The sequence below is a fragment of the Mauremys reevesii genome, linkage group 1 (genome assembly GCF_016161935.1).
Source record: "Mauremys reevesii isolate NIE-2019 linkage group 1, ASM1616193v1, whole genome shotgun sequence".
In the NCBI taxonomy this organism is placed as follows: Eukaryota; Metazoa; Chordata; order Testudines; family Geoemydidae; genus Mauremys; species Mauremys reevesii.
Window position 1 is genome coordinate 349,187,990 of NC_052623.1, and position 27,444 is coordinate 349,215,433.

At 46.4% G+C, this 27,444-nt stretch overlaps 1 protein-coding gene across 5 annotated transcripts in view; it reads left to right on the top strand.

Annotated features, from left to right (window-relative positions):
• The window catches only part of SFMBT2 (Scm like with four mbt domains 2), a 192,354-nt gene that overhangs the window by 131,491 nt on the left and 33,419 nt on the right, over positions 1–27,444 (top strand). For 4 of the 5 annotated variants that reach the window (XM_039519596.1, XM_039519597.1, XM_039519599.1 and 1 more), the window contains exons 10-15: positions 334–416; positions 5,991–6,117; positions 15,437–15,550; positions 18,364–18,406; positions 19,770–19,843; positions 20,875–21,014. In XM_039519596.1, the coding sequence (XP_039375530.1) occupies positions 334–416; positions 5,991–6,117; positions 15,437–15,550; positions 18,364–18,406; positions 19,770–19,843; positions 20,875–21,014 (581 nt within the window). The remainder of the gene's footprint in view (positions 1–333; positions 417–5,990; positions 6,118–15,436; positions 15,551–18,363; positions 18,407–19,769; positions 19,844–20,874; positions 21,015–27,444) is intronic. The other variant, XM_039519600.1, reaches the window with a different exon arrangement.

A 27,444-nucleotide genomic window follows, 5' to 3' on the forward strand; every position in this document is an offset into this window, starting at 1 on the left:
ATATCCCGACGAGAACGATTGGCTACCGCCCGTCGGTGGTAGTGTGGGCCTCTGACTCAGAACTGGGAGGTCTGGTTTCTGTTCCTAGCACTGCCATTCGCTCACTGTGTAATCTTAAACTGGGTGGGCCTCTGTTTCCCCATCTTTAAATTGGGATGATAATAATTACCTGCCTCCCAACAGCATATGGCGCTTAACTCATTGGTGTTTGTAAAGTGCCTTGAGATCCTTCGATGGGAGGAGGCAATATGGAAGTGCAAATTATTGATTTGATTTCTTTCTCTCTTCCATAAATAGTGACTTACCGTGTTTCCCTGTTTTCTTCTCCTACAGGTTACTCTGGCCAGGACTTTGACTGGGCAGATTATCAGAAGCAATGTGGAGCAGAGGCAGCTCCTCACTTTTGCTTTAGAAACGTAAGACTTATTCTCCCCTTTGTGATGGTGTTGATTGAAGCTTGAACAAATCCACTTACTGCTCTGAACTAAGGGCCTGATCCAAAGCCTTCTGTGAAAAAGCATGTTCTTGTACTTAAACCACTGGGAGACGGGAGCTCTGCTGCAGGCGTCCTGTGTGAGCCTAAATAACTCACTTAATCGTTCTATGCCTCAGTTTCCCCATCTGTAAAATGGGAGCAATAATACTTTCTTTAGCTGTCTTGCTTATTTAGATTCCATGCTCTCCAGGTCTCTTACTGTGTTTGTACAGCACCCAGCACGATGGGCCCTGATCTTTGTTGAGAACTGTAGGTCTACCATGATTAAAATAATTAATAATACTGTACAAGCCCATTGAAGTCTATGGAAAGACTCCTATTGACTTCGTGGAGCTGTTTTGCTCATTGGAGTGTTTCTCTTGATTCTGGGTTTTGTTTTGAACACAGGGCACTAAAAGGCTAAGTTGAAGTCATTGAGGTATAAGTAAGTAGGACATTGATTGAGCAAGGTGGAAGCTCCACCATTTGGGAGTGTTTGAGTTTCCCTAATACAGCAGGAGTCGTGTGTGAGTGTGCTATGCATCATGACACTGCAGGCTCATAAAAGCTTTGGAAACTATGAGTAGCCGGGCTGTTCTTAGGAATGGAGCTGTGCGTCTATGAATCTTAATGTATAGGAGTCCACCACTCATTAAGCAAAGCATTAACCTTCTGTCTTTTCAATGTTGAGCGCTCTTCTTGCCTGGTGTCCGTGTGAGAAAATGATTGCCTTCTTCATCGGAGCATGGAGCCCATCAGCAATTTGGGCCCCAAATTCTTTTGAAACTGTACAGAATAATACATTGTTTGAACTAGGTGGGCAGCTGATTCCTCATGGTCACTTACGAGCAGTCGTTCATTGGCCAGAAGCTATTCCCCCACCTGTCATTCCCCTGCTATGCTATTCTGGGAGAGAACCACTGTAGAGCGAAGTGCATGGTGGGCCTGGATTCCCCTGGGCAGCCTCTCTGCAGTCCCACCCACCGTGGAACTGTTGTGATGCACGGAACTGGGTCACAGCCCAAGTGTTGTAGTGAGGAACAGACATTGCGGTCAGTGTCCCTTTGGCCAAACCTACTCTCTTCTGTTCTCTGTCCTGCTTTGTCCCTGCTACCGGCATGATGTGTACTGGAGATGGGCGCTGCCGGCTAGCAGGAGCGAGCCTAGGAGCAGCATGATGCTGCTACTGTTTCATGTACGTTGCACACTTTTCCCGAGTTTGCAGTGCATCTTCCATCTTGTTAAACTGGCGTTGCACAGCGGCATTGTGCTGCCAATGGAATGATCAGAGTTGGGAGCCTTACATCACCCTTTGTACAGTGTGGCTTTTCTTATATGCCTGCAGCGTGACTGTATTGAAAGGTCCTCTGATGTTCATATTAGAATTCTTATAGGTGATCCTTCTTTCTTTCTTATTATGGTAGAGCTCAGAGGCCCCAAAGCCAGATCCAAACCCCATGAAAGGCACTGGAAAGACACTCATTGACATCAGAGGGCTTTGGATCAGGTCTTCCCTAAGGATTGGGAGTCCCCACATTGTCCTGCATTGTACTATCCTGTATGAAAGGAAAGCCCTGCCTGGCAGAATTTATAATCTAAAACACAGGAACCGATGGAGAGTGGGAGACAGGTATATGATAACGTGCAAATAAATGACCCTGGTGATGATTGTCACATTTCCTTTCCGTTTGTTTCTTTCTTCCCTTCTTTTTATCTGCCTTCCTTTTTTTTCTTTTCATTAGGCACTGGAGCTGTGCTCACAATGCCAGCCACCCCGAGATTGTCCTCCAAAGATTAAATCAGTTCTAATAACGTTTTTTTTTTAAACATTCATTGTACGAACGCGTGTCTGTTATTATTTGACTCCTGATAAAACAGTTCTCTACAGAGAACTGCTGTCTCTCCATTGTCATCTGCCTGACATCCCTACCAGGCTGGTCCATTTGTTAGCACGCAAAGAGCGGCTCTTTGATGGAATGTTTATTACAAACTTGTTTTTTTTAATCACACATCTTCCACCTAGCACAAGGAGAGGTGGCAGTGAAGTGGATACATTGTAACCATTTCCCTTGGGGCTATTTAGCAAGCAGAGGTAGTTATGAAATGGATTGACGTGGCCAAATACTTAGGAAAATAAACTCCCAGCTAACTGTTTTGCCATTGATTCTTTATAAAATAGCCTCCGGCACTGCATCACAACAAAAGGAGCCAGGCTGATGATAGAATGGTGTTTCCTTGTTAGCTGACATAAAAAACATTTCAACAAACTCACTCAGATGTTGTGTAAACATGGCCCATTAGCTGCTATTAGAAGCGGGAAGCCTGTCTGAGTGTTGGGCGTGGCTTTGACTAGTCCAAGCGATAAGGAGAACATGGAAAAAGCTCCTGTGTGCAATTCATTTTTTCATTTTTGCAAGAAATCTTAATGAAATAAAGGCCTCATCCTGCAGCCTTTAGTCACATGAGGAGCCCCAGGGAAGTTAATGACGACGCTCATTGGCTCTGTCTTGATGAGGAAAAGAGATCGAGTTTAGGTTGGACTTAACCAGTACATGCTAGCTACGCCTGACCAAAAGGTGTCCATTTTTCCTCGTCAAGATGAAAGCCATTGTCCCATGGCTCGTGTGTAGAGGATGCCAGATGGAACCCAAGATTATCTTGGATTAATGACAATTATTAATAATCATGTTTATTACGGTGATGTATAGGGACCAACCAAGATCGAGGCCCCATTGTACTCGGGGCTGTACAAACACGGAGTAGCAGGCAGTCCCTGCCCCAAGGAGTTTGGAGTCTATGTAGACAAGACAGACACATCATAGAGGAAAGGAGTATAAAACATAGGTAGAGTGAACAGTGTGATGGAGGCAAACGTTAGGTTAATTCCATCAAATGTTTGGAGGGAGTGGGGGTTAGTTAGGAGGGGGGTCAGCTAAATGGGAAAAAGGGTGCAGGGAAAGCGAACGCTGGGGACAGGGCAGGGGGGAATGTACATGCGTGAGCAGAAGACTCTTGCGATGGGCATTTGGGAAAGGCTGACGCGTGTGGGTTTGGGAATCTGAGGAGGTTTTATAGGGTCCTGGGGCTTCGATGGGAACCGAAAGTGGGAATCCTTCTTTGTCCTGTGAGGTGAGTGGCTGTTTTGGTGCTGGGGTTGTGAATGGTCTGCTGCTGTTGTGTGCATTGTTGCCAATTGTGATTTTAACTTTCTGCCCACATGCCTGTCTGTCTAGCTAAGGTCTTATATGGATCCCTGTCGCTGTGGTCTAGGAGTGCCTCACCAAATCACGACCAACCAGATCCTCAGCTGGTGTAAATCTCCGCTGAAGCAAACACAGCTACAGCCATTGACGTGAAGAGAGCTGAACTCATTCGCACCAACTGAGGATCTGGCCCAAAGGGCGTGTGAACTCTTTGATTCAGTGTCTTTTATCGGTTGAAATCAAAATTACACACAACACCCTGTGTTTAAAAAAAAGTCAGGTTTCAATGTTAAGCACCCAAAAATTAGGAAATGCCAGAATGAAGGTTGCCCATGCACCCTTAATTCACCCCCCTGGGGCGAATGGATTATGATACATTCTTTAATAACATGATCACATCCTATTTTTCCCATGGGACCGCTGCCTGGTTTGGTGCGCAGGATGGATGGTGCTCACTTAATGAGCAGCTGTTTTACTTGTTGTTCAATCTGAGGCCCCCATCCCTTATTTACTGCACGCAGTTCATGCCCAATCTGAAGACGGAATGATTAATTGCCTCGTGATCTTTCTATGGTGCACAGCGCTATAGTATCTGAATGCTTCATTCATGGATTTATTTTCCTCATAACCCCGTGAAATGAGTGGGTATTATCCCTGTTTTACAGATGGGGAAACACAGACACCAAGAGACAATGGTCAAAATTCCACTAATTTTGGGTACCTAATTTGAGACATCTATGACTTGATTTTTCAGAGTACTCAGCAGTGGCTTCTGCAATACTGAGAGACCCCGGTGGTCGGTATCAAACCTGGGACCTCTGGAGCTAAATGCATGAGCTTCTACTGCATGAGCTAAAAGTCACATGGCCCTTAGCTAAGGCCATCACAGACTCATCAAGCTCTAAGTCAGTGATTCTCAAACTTTTTTACTGGCGACCCCTTTCACATCTCCAGCCTCTGAGTGCGACACCCCGTATAAAATAAAAATACTTTTTTAAATATTTAACACCATTCTAAATGCTGGAGGCAAAGCAGGTTTTGGGGTGGAGGCTGACAGTTCGCAACCCCCTATGTAAATGTGGTAATTAGCATTGACAGATACATGCTTATTCTCAAAAGGCTGAAAAATTGGCGAGGGCCATATTCTCAGAGCTGTGTAGTATAGATGAGCCATTACAACTCATGGCCAGATCGTTATCTGATGTACATCAGCAGAACTCAACAGTTTGACATGAAGTCAACTTGTGTTCAAGTGAATGGAGCTACGTCCATTTCTACCAGCTGAGGATGTGGCGCTCTGTACTGAACTAAGGGCTTATCTACATGAATGTTTTAGTTTGTGGCAAGTGGGATGTGAATCTAGCCTACAGTAGCCCTCTGTGGACTAACTGCCCACATGGACCCAGCTGATGCACATTAACAGACTGTTAATGGGCTTTGATCTAGTCCTATTTCAAAGAGGACTAGATCAAAGTGTACCCAGTACTGACTTGGACTCTAACTACATTCTGTGGGTGGCATACCCGAGATCACGTATTCACTGGCGCTTTAAAACTCCCACACCCAATCTGGCTCTATGCTGGTTACATAATAAGTATGTTTCTTGTGAACCTTGTAACCGATACTTGTAATGTCCGATAACTCAAGCCTGACCTCAGATGTAAAGTACCTTCCTTCATAAACTTGTGTAAAACTGATTTTAAACATTAGCTTTAATAAATTTTTAAATCTGTTTAAAAACAAACAAACAAACAAACAGTAAAGTCACCCCCCCAGTTTGCCGTGAACTAATTGTTCTTGCAGACAAGCTCACAGTCAAACTGGGGAACTCTGTGAGTAAATGGGTGCACAGTTATCTAATTTGTACATGCAGATGGAGGGTTTGCTCTGGAAATTTGGTTCTGGGAACACAGGAGTTACCAGACTGGATCAGACCCATAGTCCCTCTAGTCCAGTATCCTGTCTCTGACAGTGGCCAGCACTAGATGCTTCAGAAGAAGGTGCAGAGACCCGCAATAGGCAGACGTGAGATAATCTGCCTCCCCCACCTACGTCTCATTCTGGTCTCTGATAGTCAAAATTTGGCTTAAGCCCTGAAGCACAAGATTGAGTATCTCTTCCAGAAGTTGTCTTTATGATAACGCTGGATATTCTTCATGCCCATCTAAATCCCTTTTCGAATCTTGGTGAGTTCTTGGCCTAGGTGGTCCTAGACATCTCCTGTGTTCTCCATGGAAACCAAGGGAGAGTCTATTTAAAGCCATTCTGTGCTGTGGTGCAGTGTTTCAGTGTTGACGCTTGACCTCTTTCAGACGTCCTTCAGCCGGGGCTTTACTAAGAACATGAAGCTGGAGGCTGTGAACCCCAGGAACCCTGCTGAAATATGCGTTGCTTCTATCACCTCAGTTAAAGGAAGGTTAATGTGGCTTCACCTGGAAGGTACGTTGAAATGACTGCAGTGTCATAGAGGCCTATTGTCTTTGTGTTACTGGGCAAGTTTATTCCAGCCCTCTCAATTGCTGTCCGCCACCCTGCATGCCTCGCTGCTCCCCGCCTCCCACACCTGCTTTTTTATATACAGTCAATAAGGACTAAATTATCCGATGTTGTCCTTCTCCCTGCTCCCCCGTGGACCAGACCACAGGGCTGCAGGACACTAGGTCACAGGGTCCTCTCCACCCACATGGTCAGTACCAACGAACACAATGTGGGGGGAAGTTTCCAAGGCAGCCTCCTCACAATCGCAGAAGCTGCCTCCAGAGCTTTGGCCTGCCAACGACATAATGAGATTTCTGCTCCAGTCCCACCATGCACTCTCATAGCCCCCACCTTTCCACCTCCCTGACCCCTTTGCTTGACCCAATCAACCTCATTTCTTCCTCACCTTTCCCTGTCACTCCATTTCCTACCTGCACCCACCCACCTAACGCCTGGGAACTAACCAAGTTTGTGCCAGCCTTCCCCCTGGCCAGCTGCATGCATATAGCAGCCCTTTCTCCCGCTCTTTGTCTGCCACGTCTCATTTTAGGCCGCACGCTCTTCCATGCGGGGACTGTCTATAGCCTTTGGAAAGCACTCTGCCTGTTGCAAGCACCACCACCCTACAAGTAACAATGGCTCTGCAGTAGGAGTAACTAACTGGGCTCACATTCATCTCAAAAGGGTTTCTTTTCCACTAATCCTCTCCTAAAATGAGATGCTGATGAGATAATTATGGACCAGATCATGCCTATGAAACCCATGCCTGCTTGGTGTGGCCCTCTGTCCCCCTCTAGTGGCAGCTAGCGTTTGATGAGCCTGCTACAGCCATGTGTTTTTTAGATCAGGCAGTAGAGGCTCATGCATTAAGCTCTAGAGGTCCCCAGTTTGATCCCAGCCGCTGCTAACCAGCATCTGCTGGTGTGACACAAACACTTACCTGAGTAGTTCTTTCTCCAGGGCAGCGCTTGGGTGAATAAGGACTCCTGGAATGAGTACAGCTTTGCAGGACTGATGCTCATCTTTGGGTTATTGAAACAAAGGCAGGGATAGCTCAGTGGTTTGAGCGTTAGTCTGCTAAACTCAGGGTTGAGAGTTCAATCCTTGAGGGGGCCATGTAGGGAAGTGGGGCAAAAATCTGTCTGGAGATTGGTCCCCCTTTAAGTAGGGGGTTGGACTAGATGACCTCCTGAGGTCCCTTCCAACCCTGAGATTCTACAAAGGAAGCAAAGATCTTTAAATGTGCTGAGATAATCTGGGGTTTCCATTAGGTGTATGTAACATTTTGTATTGTCTGCGCATGGTGTTGGTTCAGTGATCACCTGTAAATAGAAGCTGCAGGCCTGGAGTCCAAAATAAAGGCCGTAGCTCTATTTTTTCAGAGTGGTACGTTAATCATAGTTTGGGCACCAAGCAAGGACGTTTGTTAAAGCCATGTGACAAAGAAAGAGAAATGTTTAGCTAATTACTGTACAGGATCTAATTCTGCTGCGCTTTTGCTCTGGACAATGAATAGTGCTTTGTACTTCTGTAGCACCTTTCTACTCCGATATCTCAGAGGGCTTGAAAATGTGCTACACTGGTGGTCAGGGTGGGGTAGAACATGGCAATTATTCAAGTGCACAGCAACCCTATACAGTGGTGTAGAACAGGAAGTAAAGAAAGATACAATGTCTATTGACAAGTGCATGAGGAAGGGAGGTTGACACCATGTAATCACTTGGGTCCTGATCCTGAGTGGAAGCAGAGGCAAAGGTGCTAGGAAAAACCGGACAGGTGTCTATGAGCCACACACTTTGGTGCATTGCTTCTCCATCCAGGTAGATGGGTAGAGAAGCAACTCAGCACTCTAACCAATGGCTGCTGAGCAATTCGTTTACATGTTTTGGATTAGGGCCCAGCACCCTCTGTCTCCATGCCCCAACCCACTGCTTTCTGGGCTGTGCACCCATAGGAGCAGAGCAGGCAAAGTGAGCTGTGCTCAGTATCTTGCACTTTTCATCACCATCTGTGTTTGCTGCCTCTCCCCACTGCACTCTTATGCATACCACACCCTCCTCTGCACACAGCAATAAAGGAACTGCCAGACGGGATCATCTAGTCCAGAATTCTGTCTCTGACTGTGGCCAGCACCCGGTGCTTCAGAGGAAGGTGTAAGAACACCGCAATAGGCAGATGAGGGATAATCTCCCCTCTACATGGGTCTCAGCTTGATCTCTAATAGATTGGTTTAAGCTCTGAAGCATGAGGTTTAATATCCCTTCCAAACGATTTATCAGCATAATTCTGGGTTGTTGTCTTATCCATATAAGAGTCCCATCCCTCCTTGAATCTTGCCATGGATCAAGCCCCTAGCTTGGAATTTGACCATGACAGTGGAGCTCAAAAGAGTGTACTAGGATTGTTACTGACCACAAAAGGCTGGGATCCTGGTTTTATGTCGTAGCTGAAAGGTGCCACCTCATGCAGTATTGAGCTCCCATACGCTGGGCTGGGGTGTTTGTTCAGTACAGACAGATTGCCGCTTCTGGAATAAAAACCACCCCGCCTTGGAGGGTATCTCACCCAGACACCACCTAAGCCCAAGCTAGTGTCAGAGAAGTCAGAAGCTGCTGTACTTACAGCTACTGGCTTCGTTGTCATGGCAGAACCCATGTGAGATCAGCTGTGCCTAGTGGTGTTTCATGGCAAAGATAAGGGAAAAGGCTCTTTAAGAACTAATTTCATGGCCAGGTTTTGCCCTCAGAGACATGTACAGCCCCCCACTGAAGGCAATGGGAATTGGGTGAGTGTATTTAAGGGTGGAATCTATCCCTTTGTTTGCTTTCTGAAAATCCTGAACACATCTAAGGCCCTTTTGATGGTCCATTGGCCTGCCGTCACCGGCTCCTGTTAGATTTATGTTTCTGCAGCTCACCACTGGCGCATTCCAGGAGGCCGAGGTGTGGCCAGTTAGTTATGGTGCCCGAACTGAAACAATCAAAAGGGCAGCCCCTAACCGCACATACAAACTGAGTCCCAGGTGTCATGATTCCATAGAACTGATTTCTCAGGGGGTCTGATTCTGAAGGTCCCGTTCACAATTTGAAAGGTGCTGTACAATACAGAGCAAATGTCTTATAAAGTATCAGGAGGTAGCCGTGTTAGTCTGTATCCACAAAAACAACAAGGAGTCCGGTGGCACCTTAAAGACTAACCGATTTATTTGGGCATAAGCTTTTGTGGGTAAAAAACCCACTTCTTCAGATGCATGGAGTGAAAATTACAGATACAGGCATAAATATACTGGCATATGAAGAGAAGGGAGTTACCTTACAAGTGGAGAACCAGTGTTGACAAGGCCAATTCAGTCAGGGTGGGAAAAAAAGTAGCATTTGAAAGTCACTGTGCAATGCAACAGTATGAAATAGCAACAGCGTGAGCAGTCTGGCCTGAAGTCCGATCCGGTAGGTGCTCTGCTTGATATCACTGGGAGCTCTTTGTTCCGAGAGCTTTCAGGATAGACTCCTTGATGTTGTGATTGTGTTGATACCACCCAGTCATGGTGTAGCTGTGCCTTTCTATGACGGTGGTCAGGTGCCATTCAGCGTGTCAAGACATTAAGTAAATCCCAGAAGGACTCTGTGATGTCACTATGGTACAGCATCCCCAAACTGATACTTAAAACCACGGATACTTGATACAGGCAACCAGAGGTTTATTCCAGTAACCCTCAAGAACTCCACTGGCCTACTCATACTTGGCAAGTTAAAAACCAAGGATGGTGAGTGGTGCATCACAGGCGCTCAGTGTCGTGGGGTCCTGAGCTTCTCCCCTCCTAGCAGAAGGTAGGGATGGGGAGAAATGGGAGTCAATCTCTGGCTGGGTTCAGGCACAGAGAGGGGTGGGATGTGTCTTGCAGAGATCAGGAGCAATGGAGGAAGCTGTCTCCTGCAGAGCTCAGGAACACCTGCATCTGCTTCTGTGCTGCAGAGCCTAGGAGCTCAGCTGGTGGAGAAGAGAGAAGGATGAAAGGATCTGCCCCTCACCCCCAAAGCCTCACATGCACTGGCGGATCAATATCCTGGTTAGTGCCTGGCTGGTTTATTTCTCAAAGCTGGGTTACAGTATCACTGGGTCATGTGACCCACTGGTGGTCCATAATCCTTTCCTGGTTGTTTGACCCTGTCACTGTGGGTTACCTGCCACTTGGTTTCACATGGCATCCTGTGATGTGTGATGAGAAGTGCCCTCATGGACTCAGGTAGACCCCTTAAAGTTGACGAAAACACAGACACATAACCCAAAGTGCCTCCGTCATTGCACTGACAGCTCGCTGTAGAAGGGACAGTGAAGGCAGAGGCCGTGTGGAGTTTAGAGAAAGTAGCATCACAGCATCATGCTGTCGTCAAGGCGATGTCAGTATCACTCTGATCGATCCCATTGTCAGTGTTTTATAACTCAGTTGGTATCTAAATAGAAATTCCATTTGACCAGAACCTTGGCAGGGAGGTTTTAGCTAGACATAAAATAGGCAGCACGTACCCTGTTCTTGCTACATCCCTGCTTCATGCCAAATGCTGCGTAGCATGTGAGAGCTGATGAAATCATAGCTCAAGGTGGCACAGTCAAAAGCTGCATGACGCAGATGAGAGGCAATGGGGTGCAGTGGATAGGGCACTAGAGCAGGACTCAGGAGATGTAGGTGCTATTCCCAGCAGTGCCACTGACTGGCTGTGTGACCCTGAGCAACTCACTTCACCTCTGCTTCCTTCCTTTTCCCCTGTAGGCTCTAGTGCTGGGATTGTCTCACTATGGCTTTGTCACACTCGAATTTTTTAACTCAAATTAATTGACTTGCCTTTAACTCAAGTTAGCTAATGTGATTGTACATGCTAATGTGGACCCTCCACAAACCTTTGTTCCAAGGTTGTGGTTAAAACCTGGGCGTAGCCACAACCTGTGTTTATATACAACACTGAGCCCAGCAGGGTCCTGGTCTCAGTGGGCCCCTTTAAGAGCTGCAGTAGTGTAAATAAAAAGTAGCACAGATTCGTATTAAAGCCAAAGTTCAGTGAGGAATTCTAACATACGCATTGTTTCAAGTTATACACCTTGAGGTGCAACATTTCAGACTGAATTTCTAACTGCTTATGCAAATCAGAAATCAGTTTTCTTGAATCCAGCTTTATCTGAAATTCATCTGCACACTAGAGCCCTGATCTAAAACTGATCCACTAGTTCTAGTCCACTATCCTTTCTCCAACCGTGGTCAGTACCAAATACTTCAGAGGAAGGTACGAGAACCCTGCAGAAGGCAGATATGGGATAATCTGCCCCACACGAGGTCTCATCCTGTCTTCTAATACTCAGGGCTTGGCTTAAGCCCTAAGTATATAAACCAACCAAAGCATATAATCAAGGTATTTCATAACACCCAGGCAATGATCAAGTGATCTCTCTCCTGCCATCCATCTCCATCCTCTGACGAATAGAGGCTAGGGACACCAAACAGATCCAATGTTCCAGTTGTGTTCATAAAAATAACCTCCACCAACCCAGCACATGGTGAGTGCGTCTACACTAGAAATGGAGGTGTAAATACCAGCTTGAGGAGACAAACCCATTCTAGCTCTAACTGAGCTCGTGCACTAAAAATAGCAGCATAGCCTCAGCAGTGCAAGTGTTGGGAGGGGCAATCCTCCTGAATACCTAGCGTCTCCGATGGGTATGTGCTCGGGGCGGCTAGCCCTTCTTACCAACATGGCTGCAATCAATTTCTAGCACACTGGCTCGATCAGAGTTTGTACAGGTACGTGGGAATTATATCTTGGGCTGTAGTGTAGACATACCTTGTGAGGAAATTCACTGCGCTCTGACATAGAGTAAGTCTCCCAGAGGTGTAAAACGAAAGTAACATGGTGGCTTTTATCTTTTTAGTGTAAATTTATTAAAATTTTGAAATAAAAAGTCACTTCAATTCAAAGAACCGAATTTTTTCAGTTCAACTATCTTAAAGTTTTTTTTTACCCAAAAGTTTTTGAGTCAGGCGTTTCATCAACCCTGATGCTGTTTTGCAAACAGTTTTTGTTTCTATAACTCATTGGTTTTTTTATTTAAAAAACAAAGTTTCATAACAAATTCCTGACCGGCTCTAATTACGAGCAAGATTATGATATCCCCTCAAAAAGCATCTTTCATCCTGGATTGTCCCACTGAAGCTTATGGTACTACTCATTGTAAGCAATGGCATCACAGTCTGGCCCTATGACTGTTACTCTTATAGTGAATGCTACGTCCTTAGAATAGCTAATGCTAAAGGAAGTTTTGGAAGGGACATAAACTTCACGCTTCAGCTAAATCTGTAAGTGTTAGGGATTCAGATGAGATTTTGGTAGCAGCTGTCAGAGCTGGGAGATGGGCAGCCAGGTCTAGTGGTTAGCGACCTGGTTCAGGTGACCAGGCAGGAGCCGGTCGAACTAACCTGGAGGGGGTCAGGCACCATTCGGGTCACCAGAAGTCAGGCCAAGGTCAGGATACCGGGCATTAGGCAGGTCAGAGTCTGTAGCGCTGGGCAAGGGGTCCAAGCAGCAGGCAGATTGTGCCATTCCAGTTTTGCAGTTTGACAACACAAACTGTCTGTAAAACAGGCTGCAGTAGTTAAGCCATGTCGAGTTAGACATAAGGGACCATTGCTGAATAAAACATGTTTCAGGCAGTAGCAGAACTCTGTAAATTTCACGGGGAGCATTTAATGACTGGCAGTAGAGCTCATCCAAAGCGGGAAAGATGCATAGGGCTGGTATAAGATTGTGTGTGTGTATCCCATCGCTTTCTGCTACTTTATTACTCAGGATCTGCATTGTAAATTTTTACTAGTTCATTTTAGGTTATAACGCTGAAGCTTTCTTGTTTGCATTTATATAAGTAATAATGTATACTCTCTGCATAATATCTAAGGCTACACTAGGAATTTGGTGAAGTAAAAACCCCATGCTAGTAATTTTTGAGGGACGAACTGGGTTTATATTTTCAAGAATTGCTGCTGAAGTTGCAATAATGTAATATATTTAACGGGAGATGGAATTTTTCATTCTTCACGCATTCTACTTTTATTCCTAATGTCTCCATTCGTGTGTCCATTTCTTGGGCCGTGAAGACAGTGGTGTCAAATGCATAAATCAGGCAAACAGAAACTGCAAACCAGCTGTTTCCAGTTTGTTATATGGCTCAAGCTAAGTGCAGCAATAAGATGCGGGAAGTGACTGGTGGGGGTTATCAAATGCTCACATAAAAAACAGTACCACGTAAGCGTGGTTGGATGTATGTCTCTTTGTTGCGTCAGTGTGGCAGGATGAGAAAATAAACATTTTGGTGCATCCTTGCCATTCGGAGTGGCTGCAGTTGTAAATTTTTAGGATCAAACTTTAATGTTGCACCTGTCATTGTAAGCAGAAAAAAGAAAAGAACGTTGGATCAGAACAGTAACACAGAGCAGTTGAAATAATGAAAGCAAAGGACGTCCTGGGTCATTTCGGTCACTGTATTAGAACCTGCAGTGCTGGAACATGGGCCCAGGGAAGTTCTCACCTGCTGGCACCTCTGCACCACCACAGGAGGCTTTTGCTTGGATCCCATAGGTGGACCCTGTGAGGCTGGGCTCATCTGGATGTACTGCCCAGCAGGATTTGAGTGGCGGCCCCTCGCAGCCCACTGATTGGCTAGTACCAGTACTTAAATCAGGACACCATGAAGGGAAGCTATCTGAGCAGCAGAAAGTCTGTCTCTGCTCCAGACCCTGCTTGTGATAGACCCTAGACTTTAACATCCCATCGTGGTTTGTCCTCGACTTTGCTATTTGATTGCTGTCTGTAGCCTGGCACCTGACTCTGCCTGCCTCCCGGTGCCTGATTCTCAGTCTGTCCATGAGCCTGTCTCAGACTCTGATCTCCTGGTACCTGACTCCCGACTCCTGCTCTGACCACTAGGTATGACTGCCCATGTCCTGGTCATGACACTGGTGCTGGCGTTGAGTTGATTTCTTGCATCTTGCTGTGCATTTAGGACCTCATCCAAGGCCCATGGACTTCTATAGGAATCTTTCCATTGATGTCACTGGGCTTTGGACCAGGTCTTTAGATGAAGTCGAACACAGAAATTGGGATGAGATGTTTTGCAGTATAAGGAGTTAAAATTCTACTACTTTAAAACAGGCTGTTCCTCCTTGGCAGCATTTTTAGTGAGGTTCCTACAAGGGAGGAAGGATGGTCTTGGACTCGAGAGACTTGGATTTGATTCCTGGCTCAGCCACAGACCTCCTGTGTGTCTCTGGGCAAGTCTTGCAATCTGCCTTACGGCTCAATTCCACGCCTGTAAAACGGGAATGGTACCGCAAAGAGCATGGTGAGGATATGATGCATTAATGATTTCAAGGTGCTCAGCTATTACTCTAATGAGGGCCGTGGAGACACACAGCATCATTTTCTTTGCCCTTTCTTCCAGTGTTGTGAGCTCCCGGGCGTATATTTTATGCCTTTGCAACTGTGTATCTGCTTCTGCTCCCAGGCTCAGCTGGAGGGTCCATCGTTGCAGGCACCTCCTCACCGAAGGGCTGTGTTGCCCTCACAAAGTTCAATTACTGTTTCAGTTTGGCTGCTGGCTCTTGGTGAACATTCATTAGTGGACAATTCCCTGCAGTCAGCTGGCTGGGCACTGTCAAATCGCGCTGCATTAAGCAGGAGGCGAGGATGCTGTAACAGATGCAAAGGCAAGGATACAGGAGAGCAATGTCTACTGATCATTTCCGAGAGCGTTTGATAACCCCGCCAGTCACTTCCACTGTACTCTCTGAGCGCTTTCCACGTAAAACTGATAGCAATAGCGAAGTCCCTAGTGGATTTCATGGGGTCTCTTGATGATCATAATGAGCACTTGTGTCCTTAAAATCAGTGAGTCTGTGAGCGAAGGGCTTGCTTCATCGCGCCCTGTGGTATCGGGATGGGGAAGGGCTCACACAGCCTTAACCTTGCCATTTTGCTGACTTTCAGTTGCTCAGCCGTACATCTTTAATGGTCTCTTACTGCCGTTTTGCTGTGGAATCACAATGCACTTTAAAGGCAACAGCCTTGTCATTGCTACCCGTAGGAAATTGAAGACAAAATGATGCCTTATCTCAATGCAGGGAAGCCGATTTATTTTTAGGTGCCCCATCGTTTCCTTGCTTTGGTTTGTGACGAATGCTGAAACCGCTCTGAGCTCAGGCGTCCTGTGTGTAAATTGCATTATACATTTGTGTTTCTAGGTTTACAGATGCCTGCTCCGGAGTATATAGTTGATGTAGAGTCGATGGACATTTTCCCAGTTGGCTGGTGTGAAGCAAACGCTTACAACCTCACACCGCCCCACAAAGCAGTTTGTAAGTATGCGAAACCACAAGTGAATAGACACCATACACGTAGGTTTCTTAGTCAGCAGCCACATATACCTAATCTGCTCCTCCTACCTACCAACCTGCTTCAATGGCCGTCAGACTCTGCGACCCTTGGACCGAGTAGTTAGAACCTGTTCACCCAAGGAATCCCTTTACGAATGGGACTAAGGGTTGTGGAATGTGGCCCTGGGTATATCTAACCTGGCCATAACTGGTATCTGGGTTTTATCACTCTGAAATTAATTTCTCAGCCTACCAACACCTTAAGGAGAACACAGTCCCTTAGGAATATGTGACAAAGGCTTTAAGGGTGCATTGCAATCCTGGGCCACAATTGCAGCTTGTGTAGACATACCCAAGCTAGCTTTGAGGTCGCTAACCCAGGTGCCGGAGCTGTGAAGCTATAGTTGCATGTGTGAGTAATTACCAAGGATTCTGGTCAGGTCTGTATAGCCTGCGTTGAACCATGTGGTGCTGTGGCTTCACTGCTCTTGTACCCAAGTTAGGTAGATCAAAGCTGGCCCAAGTATGTCAACACATGGAGCAGTCATGCCCCATGATTGTAGTGTAGACATACCCTAAGTGAGAGACATCATACCAGAGGGGACAGGAATTGGACGGCACAGGGAACTGATCATGGGATACAGCAAGGCCAAAGCACCTAAGTGAGTTAGGAGCACAAGACCTGTTGACTTTCAATGGAACATGTGCTCCTAACTCACTTAGACACTTAGGGGCATGCCACCACAGAGCTTTTACTCTCCAGGTCGGGACTGAGGAATACATGTGGGGAAGCCAGTGCTGCCCCTGTCCGTGCTGTGCCCAGATGGTCAATAAAACCGAGGGCTTTGCTCTCCAGAGCTGTCGCCTAGCACCATTTCCCAGCGCTAAGGGGTATGATAGCAGCCGCGGGTGTGGACGGCAGTTCATGCAGATGGATCCGGTGCTAGCTGGGCTCTAGCTTGCTCACTAAAAATAGAAGTGAGGATGCTACGGCCCACGGGCTTCAGCTCTGGCTGCGCAAGTAAGTACGGACCCGAGGGATCAGCCCACGCTGAAGCCCACACCGGGACTGCCTCACTTCTGTTTTCAGCAGCCTAGCTAGAGTCCAGTGGGTGTGTCTACACGAGCGGCCATTCACATCTACCCAAAGATTGCACTTCGACACTGGTGTAATTCCACTGACATCAGCAGAATTACTCTCAGTTTACATTGGATACATTAAAATTAGAACTGCTTTTAGGCCAGATTCTGCTACCCTTACTCACACTGGGTAGTGCCTTATTCCATGGGTAGTCCCATTGTTATCAAAGCAAAGGAAGGTACTAGTTCACATGAGTCGAGGGTATCCAAATCTGGCCCTAAGCCATCCCTCTGTAGTGATGATCTAAAGTATCCAGGTATTGAAAAAACTTAATTGTCCTGGAGATATTATAGGACCAGCTTCTCTATTTCCTTACACTGGAGAGGAGAGATGCTCTTTATGTCCACGGGCCCAGATCCTGCAAGCTTTCTGCTTGCACAATCCCCACCGAGATTCTTGTGCAGGAGCAGGTCCCAAATTCCTTAGTCCCATTAAGAGATGGACCTAAACCCCAAGGATGGCCCCATGTCCTGGGAACCTTTCAAAGATTTGGTTCTGGGGTTTGGGCCCAGCCCTTTTGAAAGAGAGATGCCAGACACAAAGCTGAGATCTGGGTCTGTGCTTCCCCAGAGTCAAGGTGGGTTCCATCCAGGGACGTATATACCGCCGCTGCAACCCTTCTGGTGAATGGAGACCCAGCCAGAGAAGCAGAGCCCAAAATAGACTCCAGGCGGTGCCCCTTCCTTGTGGCGTGTGGTTGGCCTGAAGAGAGGAAGGGGTTGGGGAGAAGGCAGGGGTCGTGCAAGGCCAGGGCCGAGGAGCAGCTACTGCAGGAGGATGTGTTAGCTTTCACCACCTCTTGCAGAAGCACTCCCGCCGCCGCCCTGCGAGTGGAGGAGGCGCCGGGAAGCTCTTTGGAAGGCTCACCCTTCCCAACTCCGCCTGATGACAGGGTGAAGACATCTGAGCAGTGGGGGAATGCGACCATCCTGGGTGCGGAGGAGAAAAAAGGGAGGATGAAAACCGGCCTCCCAAGGGAAGGAGGCAGAAAGAGTTGAGAACAGTTAACAATACAGAAAGGGAAGGTCGGCACGATCCTGCCCTCCCCTGGGGCCTGGTCGTGACCCCAGATTGAGATCCCAAGAACTGGTGTCATCAAGCCGCTCGTGGGGTGTAACGAAGCAAATCTCCCATCTCCAGCTGAAATAATTATCATCAGTCTGTTTATATTCATTAACATTTGAAAGGCAAATGTTTAAAAAAAAAAAGTGTCAAACCCTTTTGAAGAGTTAAATATATCGGAGTTAAAAATCAGGCAGCCAGACCTAATTTGGAAGACTACTGCTATGGCAACATTGAGCAGCCTTGTCACAATTTAGAGATGGGGAGCGACAATGCTGGGGTAATCATGCTTGCAAAATGCAATCTTGCACGTGTGTTTCTGCAAGGAAAAATATTTGTGTTACTTTTCTTTTAATATTTGTTAAGTACAGATCCCAGAAAATCAATATCAGCTTTGCAGTAGCAAGATTAAATGTACAACAGCCTCTTTAAAGCACTTGTTTTTTAATGATATGGCGGCTTATTTAAAAAATATATATATAGAAAGCGGGGCTGAGCGTGGAAGAGCCTTTCATTGTGTTAAATGTGATTTTATAGTCCAGCCATTTATTCAACAGACCATATATTTCTTTCTTCCTCTCTCATTGTGCAGTACGAAAGAAGAGGAAGATTGCAGTGGTGCAACCAGAAAAGCAGTAGGTTTCTGTTTAAAAGCAGTTTCGCTATGTAGATGAATTCGATTCTCTATGGGGAACGGGGTACAACAGCTACAGTAGAACCTTAGACTTACAAACACCTTGGGAATGGAGATGATTCGTAACTGAAATGTTCATAACTCTGAGCAAAACATTCTGGTCGTTCTTTCAAAAGCTTATAACTGAAGATTGACTTAATACAGCTTTGAAACTTTCCTATGCAGAAGAAAAATACTGTTTTCCCTTTAGTTTTTTAGTACAGGCGAGTGTCATCTTACGCGGGGGTTCTGTACCGCGGTTAGCGCGTAAAGCGAAAACCGTGTATAGTCAAAATACATTGAGCTGAATGGCGGGCGGAATCGCCCGCACTACAGAAACAGTATTTAAATTGTTGTTTTTCTCTTTTTTATTTTTGTTTTTGCCGACCGTGTAAAGCTGAAATTGTGCATGTTAAATGCACGTAAGATGTGACAGACCTGTAGTTTACCTTTAACACAGTACTATGCTGTATTTGCTTTTTTTTTGGTCTCTGCTGCTGCGTGATTGCAGACTTCCAGTTCCAAACGAGGTGTGTGGTTGACTGGGTCAATTCGTAACTGTGGTGTTTAACTCTGAGGTTCTACTGTACATCATATTAGTAACTACAGTTTCAATCCTGTGGCTGAATCTTTTTGCAGGGGTTCCTTTCAAAAATAAAATAGTCGCTAGTCTAAAAGGACGTTTCAGAATGTTATCTCAGTTGGGTCTGCACTGTAGACTCTGTGAATTCCATGGCAGAAAGGCTGAATTCCAGCAGGTTGGAAAAAATTCCAGAGTCCACAAAATCGAGCTGCCCACTGCGCCCTGACTGGGATCGATGGGGTAGCTCATACCTTTACAAGCTGTTTCTGGCTTCCTGCAGACTCAGGCAGACAATGCTGCATCAGTTTACACTTGGTTCATGTTTTTAACGTTATCTTTGCATCCTTAAGCCAGAAACTTAATTTTTTTTTAAAAAAAATTTAAGTTCAGATTCTGGAGCACAATTTTGCAGCCAGGGGTGAATTTCAGTGAAAGCCCCCAAATGCACAGATCCCTGACCATAAGACATAGCAGAGTCAGTCTAGTTGGAATAGTGTTGTGCTTAAAGACCCAGATGCTCAAAGGTGTTTAGATATCTAACTCCCATTGATTTCAGTAGGAGCCAGTCACCTAAATACTTTTGAGGATATGAGGCAAAATGTCAGTATTATAATCTCCATGCGGATATCAGAGTACTAAGTGATTACCATACTTTCATGAGACTGATGCAAAACCCTGAGTTGCTCAGGTTCTGATCCAGCACCCAGGCTCCTGGTATTAAGTGCATTATATTGTCGTTAAGCAGGTTGCCATCTGCAGTGCCTGTTGAGAAAATACCTCATGACCTTTGCCCAGTCCCTCAGCCAGACACAACAGGTGAGTCTGCTCAGCGACCAGAAAGTGCCTTTATCATTTCAGACTTCATCTGGCAAAAGCATTGTGGAAAAGCCAGAGGTGTAGACAGGGCCGGTGCAAGGATGTTTCGCGCTACCCCCTCCCGTGGCAGCTCCCACGGCAGCTCCCCCTCTGCCCTGAGGTGCTCTCCTTGCGGCAGTGCCCCCTCTGCCCTGAGGCGCCCCCCTTGCGGCAGCTCCCCCCACCTCCGCCCTGAGGCATCCCTCCCGCCCCAGCTCACCCCTGCTCTGCACCCGAGCACACTGCCGCTGCTGCCCTTCCCCGCCCTCCCAGGCTTGCGGCGCCAATCAGCTAAGGCGCCGCAAGCCTGGTAGGTGGGAGACGTGAAGCAGCCGCGGTGTGCTCGGGGAGGAGGCGGGGCAGGGGTGAGCTGGGGCGGGGAGTTCCCCTGCATGCTGCCCCACCCCCTTACTTGCTGCAGGCGGCCCTCCCCGCACTCCCCTGCCCCAGCTCCCTCCGCCTAAATGCTGGCGGCCACCGGGGCAGCCGAAGATCCAGCACCGTCCAAGCCTTTCAATCCAGGCACAGGAGCCTGTACCTGGAAATTAACCATTTGTTTGCACCGTTCATAGTAGCTGGTGTGGAGGCCTAAGCACATGTGCTTAGAGGAAGGTATGCCCAGCGGTTAGCGTGCTAGGTTGGGCTTCTTAGGACCTGAGTTCAATTCCCTGCTCAGCTGGAGTCGTCTTCTTTGACCTTGGAAAAGTCACTTTTTCTCTCTATGCCTCAGTTTCCCATCTGTAATTACATCTCAGGAGAGAGTTAACAATTATGAGACACTCAGATACTCTGGTATAGTGGCCTTCTAAGTACAATTGATGGTGTCATGAATGAGATCTCTCTGGACACTGAGCTGTGCTTACCAGGGACCCGATCCTACCGCCAGGATAGTTGCTGGTAGTTTTGCAAGCATCTAGCAGAAAGAAGAGACACTCTTAGGTTTGCTGCAGGAAAACAATTGCAGTCTTGGTAACATCGCTTTCTTCTTGCAGGTACTGTCAACGGGCGATACTGCTGCCCCCAGCTCTTCATCAATCACCGCTGCTTCTCAGGTCCATATTTAAACAAAGGGAGAATAGCAGAGCTACCTCAGTCTGTTGGGCCTGGCAAGTGTGTGCTAGTGCTTAAAGAGGTACGGTTCATCTGTCTGCAATGTGGGACTGGATGTCCGTATAACGGTGTGGAAACAGGGATTGTGGGGAATATGGACCAGAATTTCAAAACAGGCACCTCACTTGCATTCAAGCACGGGACAGACACAGGTAACTGTGTCCATGACAGAGCACCAGGAGCAGCATGGACCAGGATCCGCTGTGCTAGGTGCTGTACAAACACAGAACAAAAATGATCCCTCTTCCAAAGACCTCACAATATAAGTTTATAACAAGAGACAACAGGTAGGTTTGACAGACAGTGGAGCCCAAGGAAACAATAAGGGCTTGCATACGCTTACCAGAGGATTGACGCTGTGGCAATCAATGCACCGGGGGTCGATTTAGTGGGTCTGACCTGCTAAATCAACCACAGAGCACTCTCCCGTCGACTCCAGTACTCCATCGGAACGAGAAGAGTAAGAGGAGTTGACGGGAGAGCGTTTCCCGTCAACGTCGCGTAGTGTGGACCCCGCGGTGAGTAGATCTAAGCTACTAACATAACTCAAATTGCGTAGCTTAGATCAATTTACCCCCATAGTGTAGACAAGGCCTAAGACAATGCTGTAGGATAAGCAGTGGTCTTGCACTTTCAGCCATCTCTCTAACTGACTTCAGCTTAATTGGATGATCAGGAAGATCAGTCTCAAGATGTCTCAAATTGGGCACTAAAATCTGAGACACCGAGAATCACAGATCACTGTTGAAATTTTCGGCCTTAGTACCGACAAGGGGCTCTTTTACCCATTTAAAAAAAATCTCTGGTGTTGTTTGAAAGGCTACAGCCTATTGTCTCACTACAAAAAGCACCAAGATCAAGCTGCTTTTTCCAGGTGCGATAGCTTGATTTGAAATTCAGGAATCCAAAATAGTCCCAACAGGAAACAGGATAAAGTGTTTGCAAAGCAAAAGGTGACCGTTGCCAAATCTGAAAGCAAGGCCCGAGCATTTTGCTGATGGTGGATCTGGCTTTCTGCTCATCTTCTGAAAGAGAGCACGGGACAAAAGAAAGAGCATCCGCTTCAGTTTTGTAAGTGGAAGAGAAACGTGAGTTGCACCAAGCTTGTACTTATACTAATGGTCTTCCTCCTCTATCAGTGGAATATTTTGTTTTTTTAAAACAGAGTGGATAGTTGAAAGAGGCCAGATCTTCAGCTGGTGTAAAATGACATAGCTGCATTGACTTCAGTACAGCTGTAGTGATTACACCAGCTGAGGATCTTAGCCCATACAGGGAGACTATCCTGATCAGCCCTCTAATATCCTCACTCAGGGCCTGATTTTTTTCCATTGCTCTGCATCTTGTGTCATCGTTTACACAAGGGCAGAGTGGAAGCACCGAATTAGAACAGTCGTATGTTACACTTGCAGGTGTGAATGACTTCAGAAAGTGCATGGTAGGGGAGAGTCAGACCCCGAGTGTCTGAGGGTATGGCTACACTTACAAATCTGCAGCGCTGGTAGTTGCAGCGCTGGTCATCCAGCTGTGCAGGGCCAGCGCTGGTGTGTAGCCACACTCACAGCTACCAGCACTGCAGTGTGGCCACATTTGCAGCATTTGCAGCGCTGTTGGGAGTGATGAATTATGGGCAGCTATCCCAGCATTCAAGTGGCAGCAATATGCTTTTCAAAAGAAACTGACACTTTGCAAAATCAGAAATTTTCCCACCCCTTACTGTTAACTGCAAACAGCCTGCATCCAACATACTCTCTTTCCCTCTGCTCTCAAGCAAAGCAAACACTCAACCCCTGTGAATGACTCCTTTTCTCGCTGCTGGTCAAGCAAAATGCAAACACTCAACCCCTGTGAATCATGCAGGGAGGAGGATCTCATTTGATTGTTCACAGATTGATCACAGCAAACAGGAGCTGATAAGCAGCAAACAAAGAGAGGCTGCATAACAAAACAAAGGGAGTAATTTAGTTAAAAGCATTCTGGGATACACCTTTATACCCTGGAGGCCAATAACAGCGCTGGTGTGTGGCCACACTTGATGACCAGCGCTGCAGCACCAGCGCTGGAATCCTTATTCCCATGCTGAGTGAGGCCAGCGCTGCAGCCAGGGAGTTGCAGCGCTGGAAGTGCCCTGCAGGTGTGGCCACTTACTAATTGCAGTGCTGGAAAGCCTCCACCAGCACTGCAACTCGCAAGTGTAGCCATACCCTGAGAGGAAGATCCATGGTTTACTGATTTCTGTCTAAGCACTCAGGTGTGAAACGTCCATTCCCAGCTGTCCAAAAAGCTTTCTTTCCATAAATAAATGGTCTTTTGTGGATTTGGCACGGAAATGAGCAGGAATGGAGATACCAGTTGACATGATGTGACATCTTGCGGTCCTCACAGCCCAAATCCATGCAGCAGAGAGACAAGGGGGAGAAAAGCCTTTTGCAGCCATCAAGTCCTGGTTCATTCCCATGCAGAAGCCTGATTATTATCAAAGAAAACTCCACAGCTTGTCAGAATTACATAACCCACAACATTTTGAATGAAATAGAAGATGTGGCCAGCTACTCAGATGGTCTGAATCACAGTATAAGTCAGAGTGACTGAATTTATTAAACCATTAGATATCAGAACAGCGCACGACAGAAATAGATATCAATCATAGTTACCACAATCCGTAGAACTGGCCCTGCAGTGATGACAAGCTGATCCCAGTCTTGTCTTGGGCCTGATAATTGCTTATCCCTTCTTACTCATTATTTTAGTATTGGTACGTTATATTTATATGTATATTCCTGGCTGTTGCAGCTGAAGAACTTGCTTGCACAGTTGAAAGAGCAGGAAAAGGTCACTATTTCTTTCTTAACAAGTCCAGCAAGCTTGTTTCTTTCTTTCTTAGTGTGACCAAAGAGGATTATGGGAGTCTGGTTCATGAGTGAGCTAAAGGTCTGGTTCATAGGTCAACAGGCCCTGCCTTGTCACTGTGAATTTATTTATGGTGCCACTTATTTAAGCAGAAAGCTGTAAGATATTCAGTAACACTAACTTGTTTCCTCAGAGTTACAAAAGGATTAAATTAAATTAATATGGAGATATCCTAGCTCCTAGAACTGGAAGGGACCCTGAAAAGTCATTCAGTCTAGCCCCCTGCCTTCACTAGCAGGACCAAGTACTGATTTTGCCCCAGATCCCTAAGTGGCCCTCTCAAGGATTGAACTCAACCCTGGGTTTAACAGGCCAATGCTCAAATCATTGAGCTATACCTCCCCCCAAGTAAAGCATTTGTTTAAATTTTTTGCTCTTTAACCAGACGTAAGTGGTGAAATATAATTGTCATTATGTTAATTTTAATTATTTGTAACACAATCAAACCCTTGAAGGTTATTTCTATTTAAGTATGCGACAATAGAATATTGAGATCCCCATCATGAAATAACTGACTGAGATCGCTTTGCTTTTCCCATGCTGTTGCTAGTTTGCATAACACGGGTATATTTCTGATTTAACAAAATTAGTGGGGTAATGCATACATCAAAAATGGGTACCATCGCCTCAATTTCATCGTGATGGTCAGGCTCACTGTCAGTTGTAGACACATCATTAAACACTGGATTGGGCGTTATAACAGTTTGTCCAATCACAGTGGGTTTTTGTAGGATACAACAAAATTTGGAATAGTGGCATATAGGTCATTCTCTCCACTTCACTGACTCAAGACTGTAGTAACTAGCTCCCGAGTCTCACTCAACTGGTCTAGACCAGGCTGACTACACACTGGAGTGACAATGTCAAAAACAGCAAAGAGTCCTGTATCACCTTATAGACTAACAGACGTATTGGAGCATGAGCTTTCGTGGGTGAATACCCACGAAAGCTCATGCTCTAATACGTCTCTTAGTCTATAAGGTGCCACAGGATTCTTTGCTGCTTTTACAGATCCAGACTAACACGGCTACCCCTCTGATACTTGACTCAATGTCAAAAACATCACACCTGCACTTGTATCGCTATCCCTTAGCACAGTGGCTCTCAACCTTTCCAGACTACTGTACCCCTTTCAGGAGTCTTGATTTGTCTTGCGCACCCCCAGTTAAACCTCACTTAAAAACGACCAGGACTTGCTTTCAAAATCAGACATAAAAATATGGAAGTGTCCCAGCACACTGTTACTGAACAATTGCTGACGTTCTCATTTTTAGCACATAATTATAAAACAAAACAATTGGAATATAAATATTGTACTTACATTTCAGGGTCTAGTATATAGAGCAGTATAAACAAGTCATTGTATGAAATTTTAGTTTGTACTGACTTCGCTAGTGCTTTTATGTAGCCTGTTGCAGGCAACTATCTAGATGAGTTGATGTCTCTGCGTACCCCGAGTGTGGAGCCCTTAATGACTGTGTGCTGTTAGGATATACCAGTAACTGCAGCAAGTCCAGGCATTCCTGTCAGGGGGTGTCTTAGAGATAACCTTACTGAACAGACCACTGCCAGTGTGTTGAATAGTGCAGTGTCAGGGTCTCATCTGGGCAAACGCACTGCAGGGATACATAAGGGAAGCCAATACTGTGCATGACCTTTTAAAATAACATGAGCCTTGATTTGGACGTGGTGTCCATGACCTCAAGTTTCTAACAGTGTAAAAAGGCCCTTTCTTACAGGACTTGACACGATTCCTTTCCTTAGCAAATTCAGAAGTGCACCGTGGACAATATCAATTAAGGAGTTGTTTATCCTTAATGATGGGGAATTTTACCTTATTTAATATTTCTTAGGGTGCTGCTGATAGTGGTTAACACACAGCTCCCATAGACAGAACAAATAGTCTCTTTATCTTTCCCTTTTATTTATATTAATTAACATTGGTTTTATTTGTATTTAGTTAAATAATATATCAATATTCAGAGGGGTAGCCGTGTTAGTCTGGATCTGTAAAAGCAGCAAAGAGTCCTGTGGCACCTTATAGACTAACAGACGTATTCACCCACGAAAGCTCATGCTCCAATACGTCTGTTAGTCTATAAGGTGCCACAGGACTCTTTGCTGCTTTTACATATCAATATTGTGCACGTTATAAATGGTGCATTTTCTTTTAGAACTAACCCTTTCACACCTGTAAAACCATTTTTGTTTGTTCATGCTTCAAATACCCAATGTCTTTTTATATATTCCATACCAGCCCTGCTGCTTACTGACATTCCTAAACCAAATAAACCCAAAATAGAGCCAACAATCCCATCTAGACTTTGCAACTTCCTACTTCTAAAACTCCTAGTTTTGATGCCATTTCTTGCCCTGCTGTTGCATCTGGAGTTTGTTCCTAATACGTAAGGCTACGTTTTGGTCATGGGTATTTTTAGTAACAGTCTTGGACAGGTCACGGGCTGTAAACAAAAATTCACAGCCCATGACCTGTCCATGACTTTTACTATATGTCCCTAACTAAAACTTGGGTGGGAGGCCTCAGGTGCTCTGTGGGGGGCGGTCTGGGGGCACCGCAGGTGCTGAGGGAGATGGCCTAGGACCCCCTCTGGTGCTGGGGATGGGCAGCAGCGCGCAGCCTGGGACCCCTGCTGGTGCTGGCAGGGAAGGGTTGGCAGGGCTGGCAGGCTCCCTACCCAGCTCTGCGTGTCCCTGCAACTCCTAGGCGGAGGAGGCGCCAGGGGGCTCTGAACGCTGCTCCCGCCACAAGCACCAGCTGCGCAGCTCCCATTGGCCAGGAACTGAGGGCAGGGCTTAGGAGCTGCAGGGCCTTGCCAGTGGGAGCCGAGAAGCCCCCCACCATGAGATAAGTGTCCCCTTCCACCCCTCCAAGCCCCTGCCCCTAGCACTGAGCCCCCCTCACACACTCAAACTACTGCTGTTGGCCGCTGCAGAAGTCACAGAGGTCATGGAAAGTCATGGAATCCGTGACCTCCGTGACAGACTCACAGCCTTACTAATAAGATGTTCTTCGAGTAGATGCAGCCATGTATTCCACTCTAGGTACTGTGCACTGGAGCCGGAGCAGGAGGTGGCTCTGAGCACCTTGTGGCCAAACCTCCTCCCTATCTGAAGGGATATATCTGGAGGGATCATCATTGACCCATACTGGGGACTGCTCGCAGCCATCCCAAGTGGCTTTTCTCTGCCATTGGCCTTGCCTGCATGGGGCAGTAGTAGAAAGCGGGGTTTGTCCTGCGGGGTTCAGCCAACGCTGGCTTGTATACAGGACATTTTGGAGTGTCAGTAGATGTAACTTGGCTGCCAGCACACTGAAACTCACCAGAGTTTAGGGGGAGGGATAGCTCAGTGGTTTGAGCATTGGCCTGCTAAACCCAGCATTGTGAGTTCAATCCTTTAGGAGGCCACTTAGGGATCTGGGGCAAAAATTGGTCTTGCTACTAAAGGCAGGGGGCTGGACTCAATGACCTTTCAAGGTCCCTTCCAGTTCTAGGAGGTTGGTATATCTCCTATTATTAGAG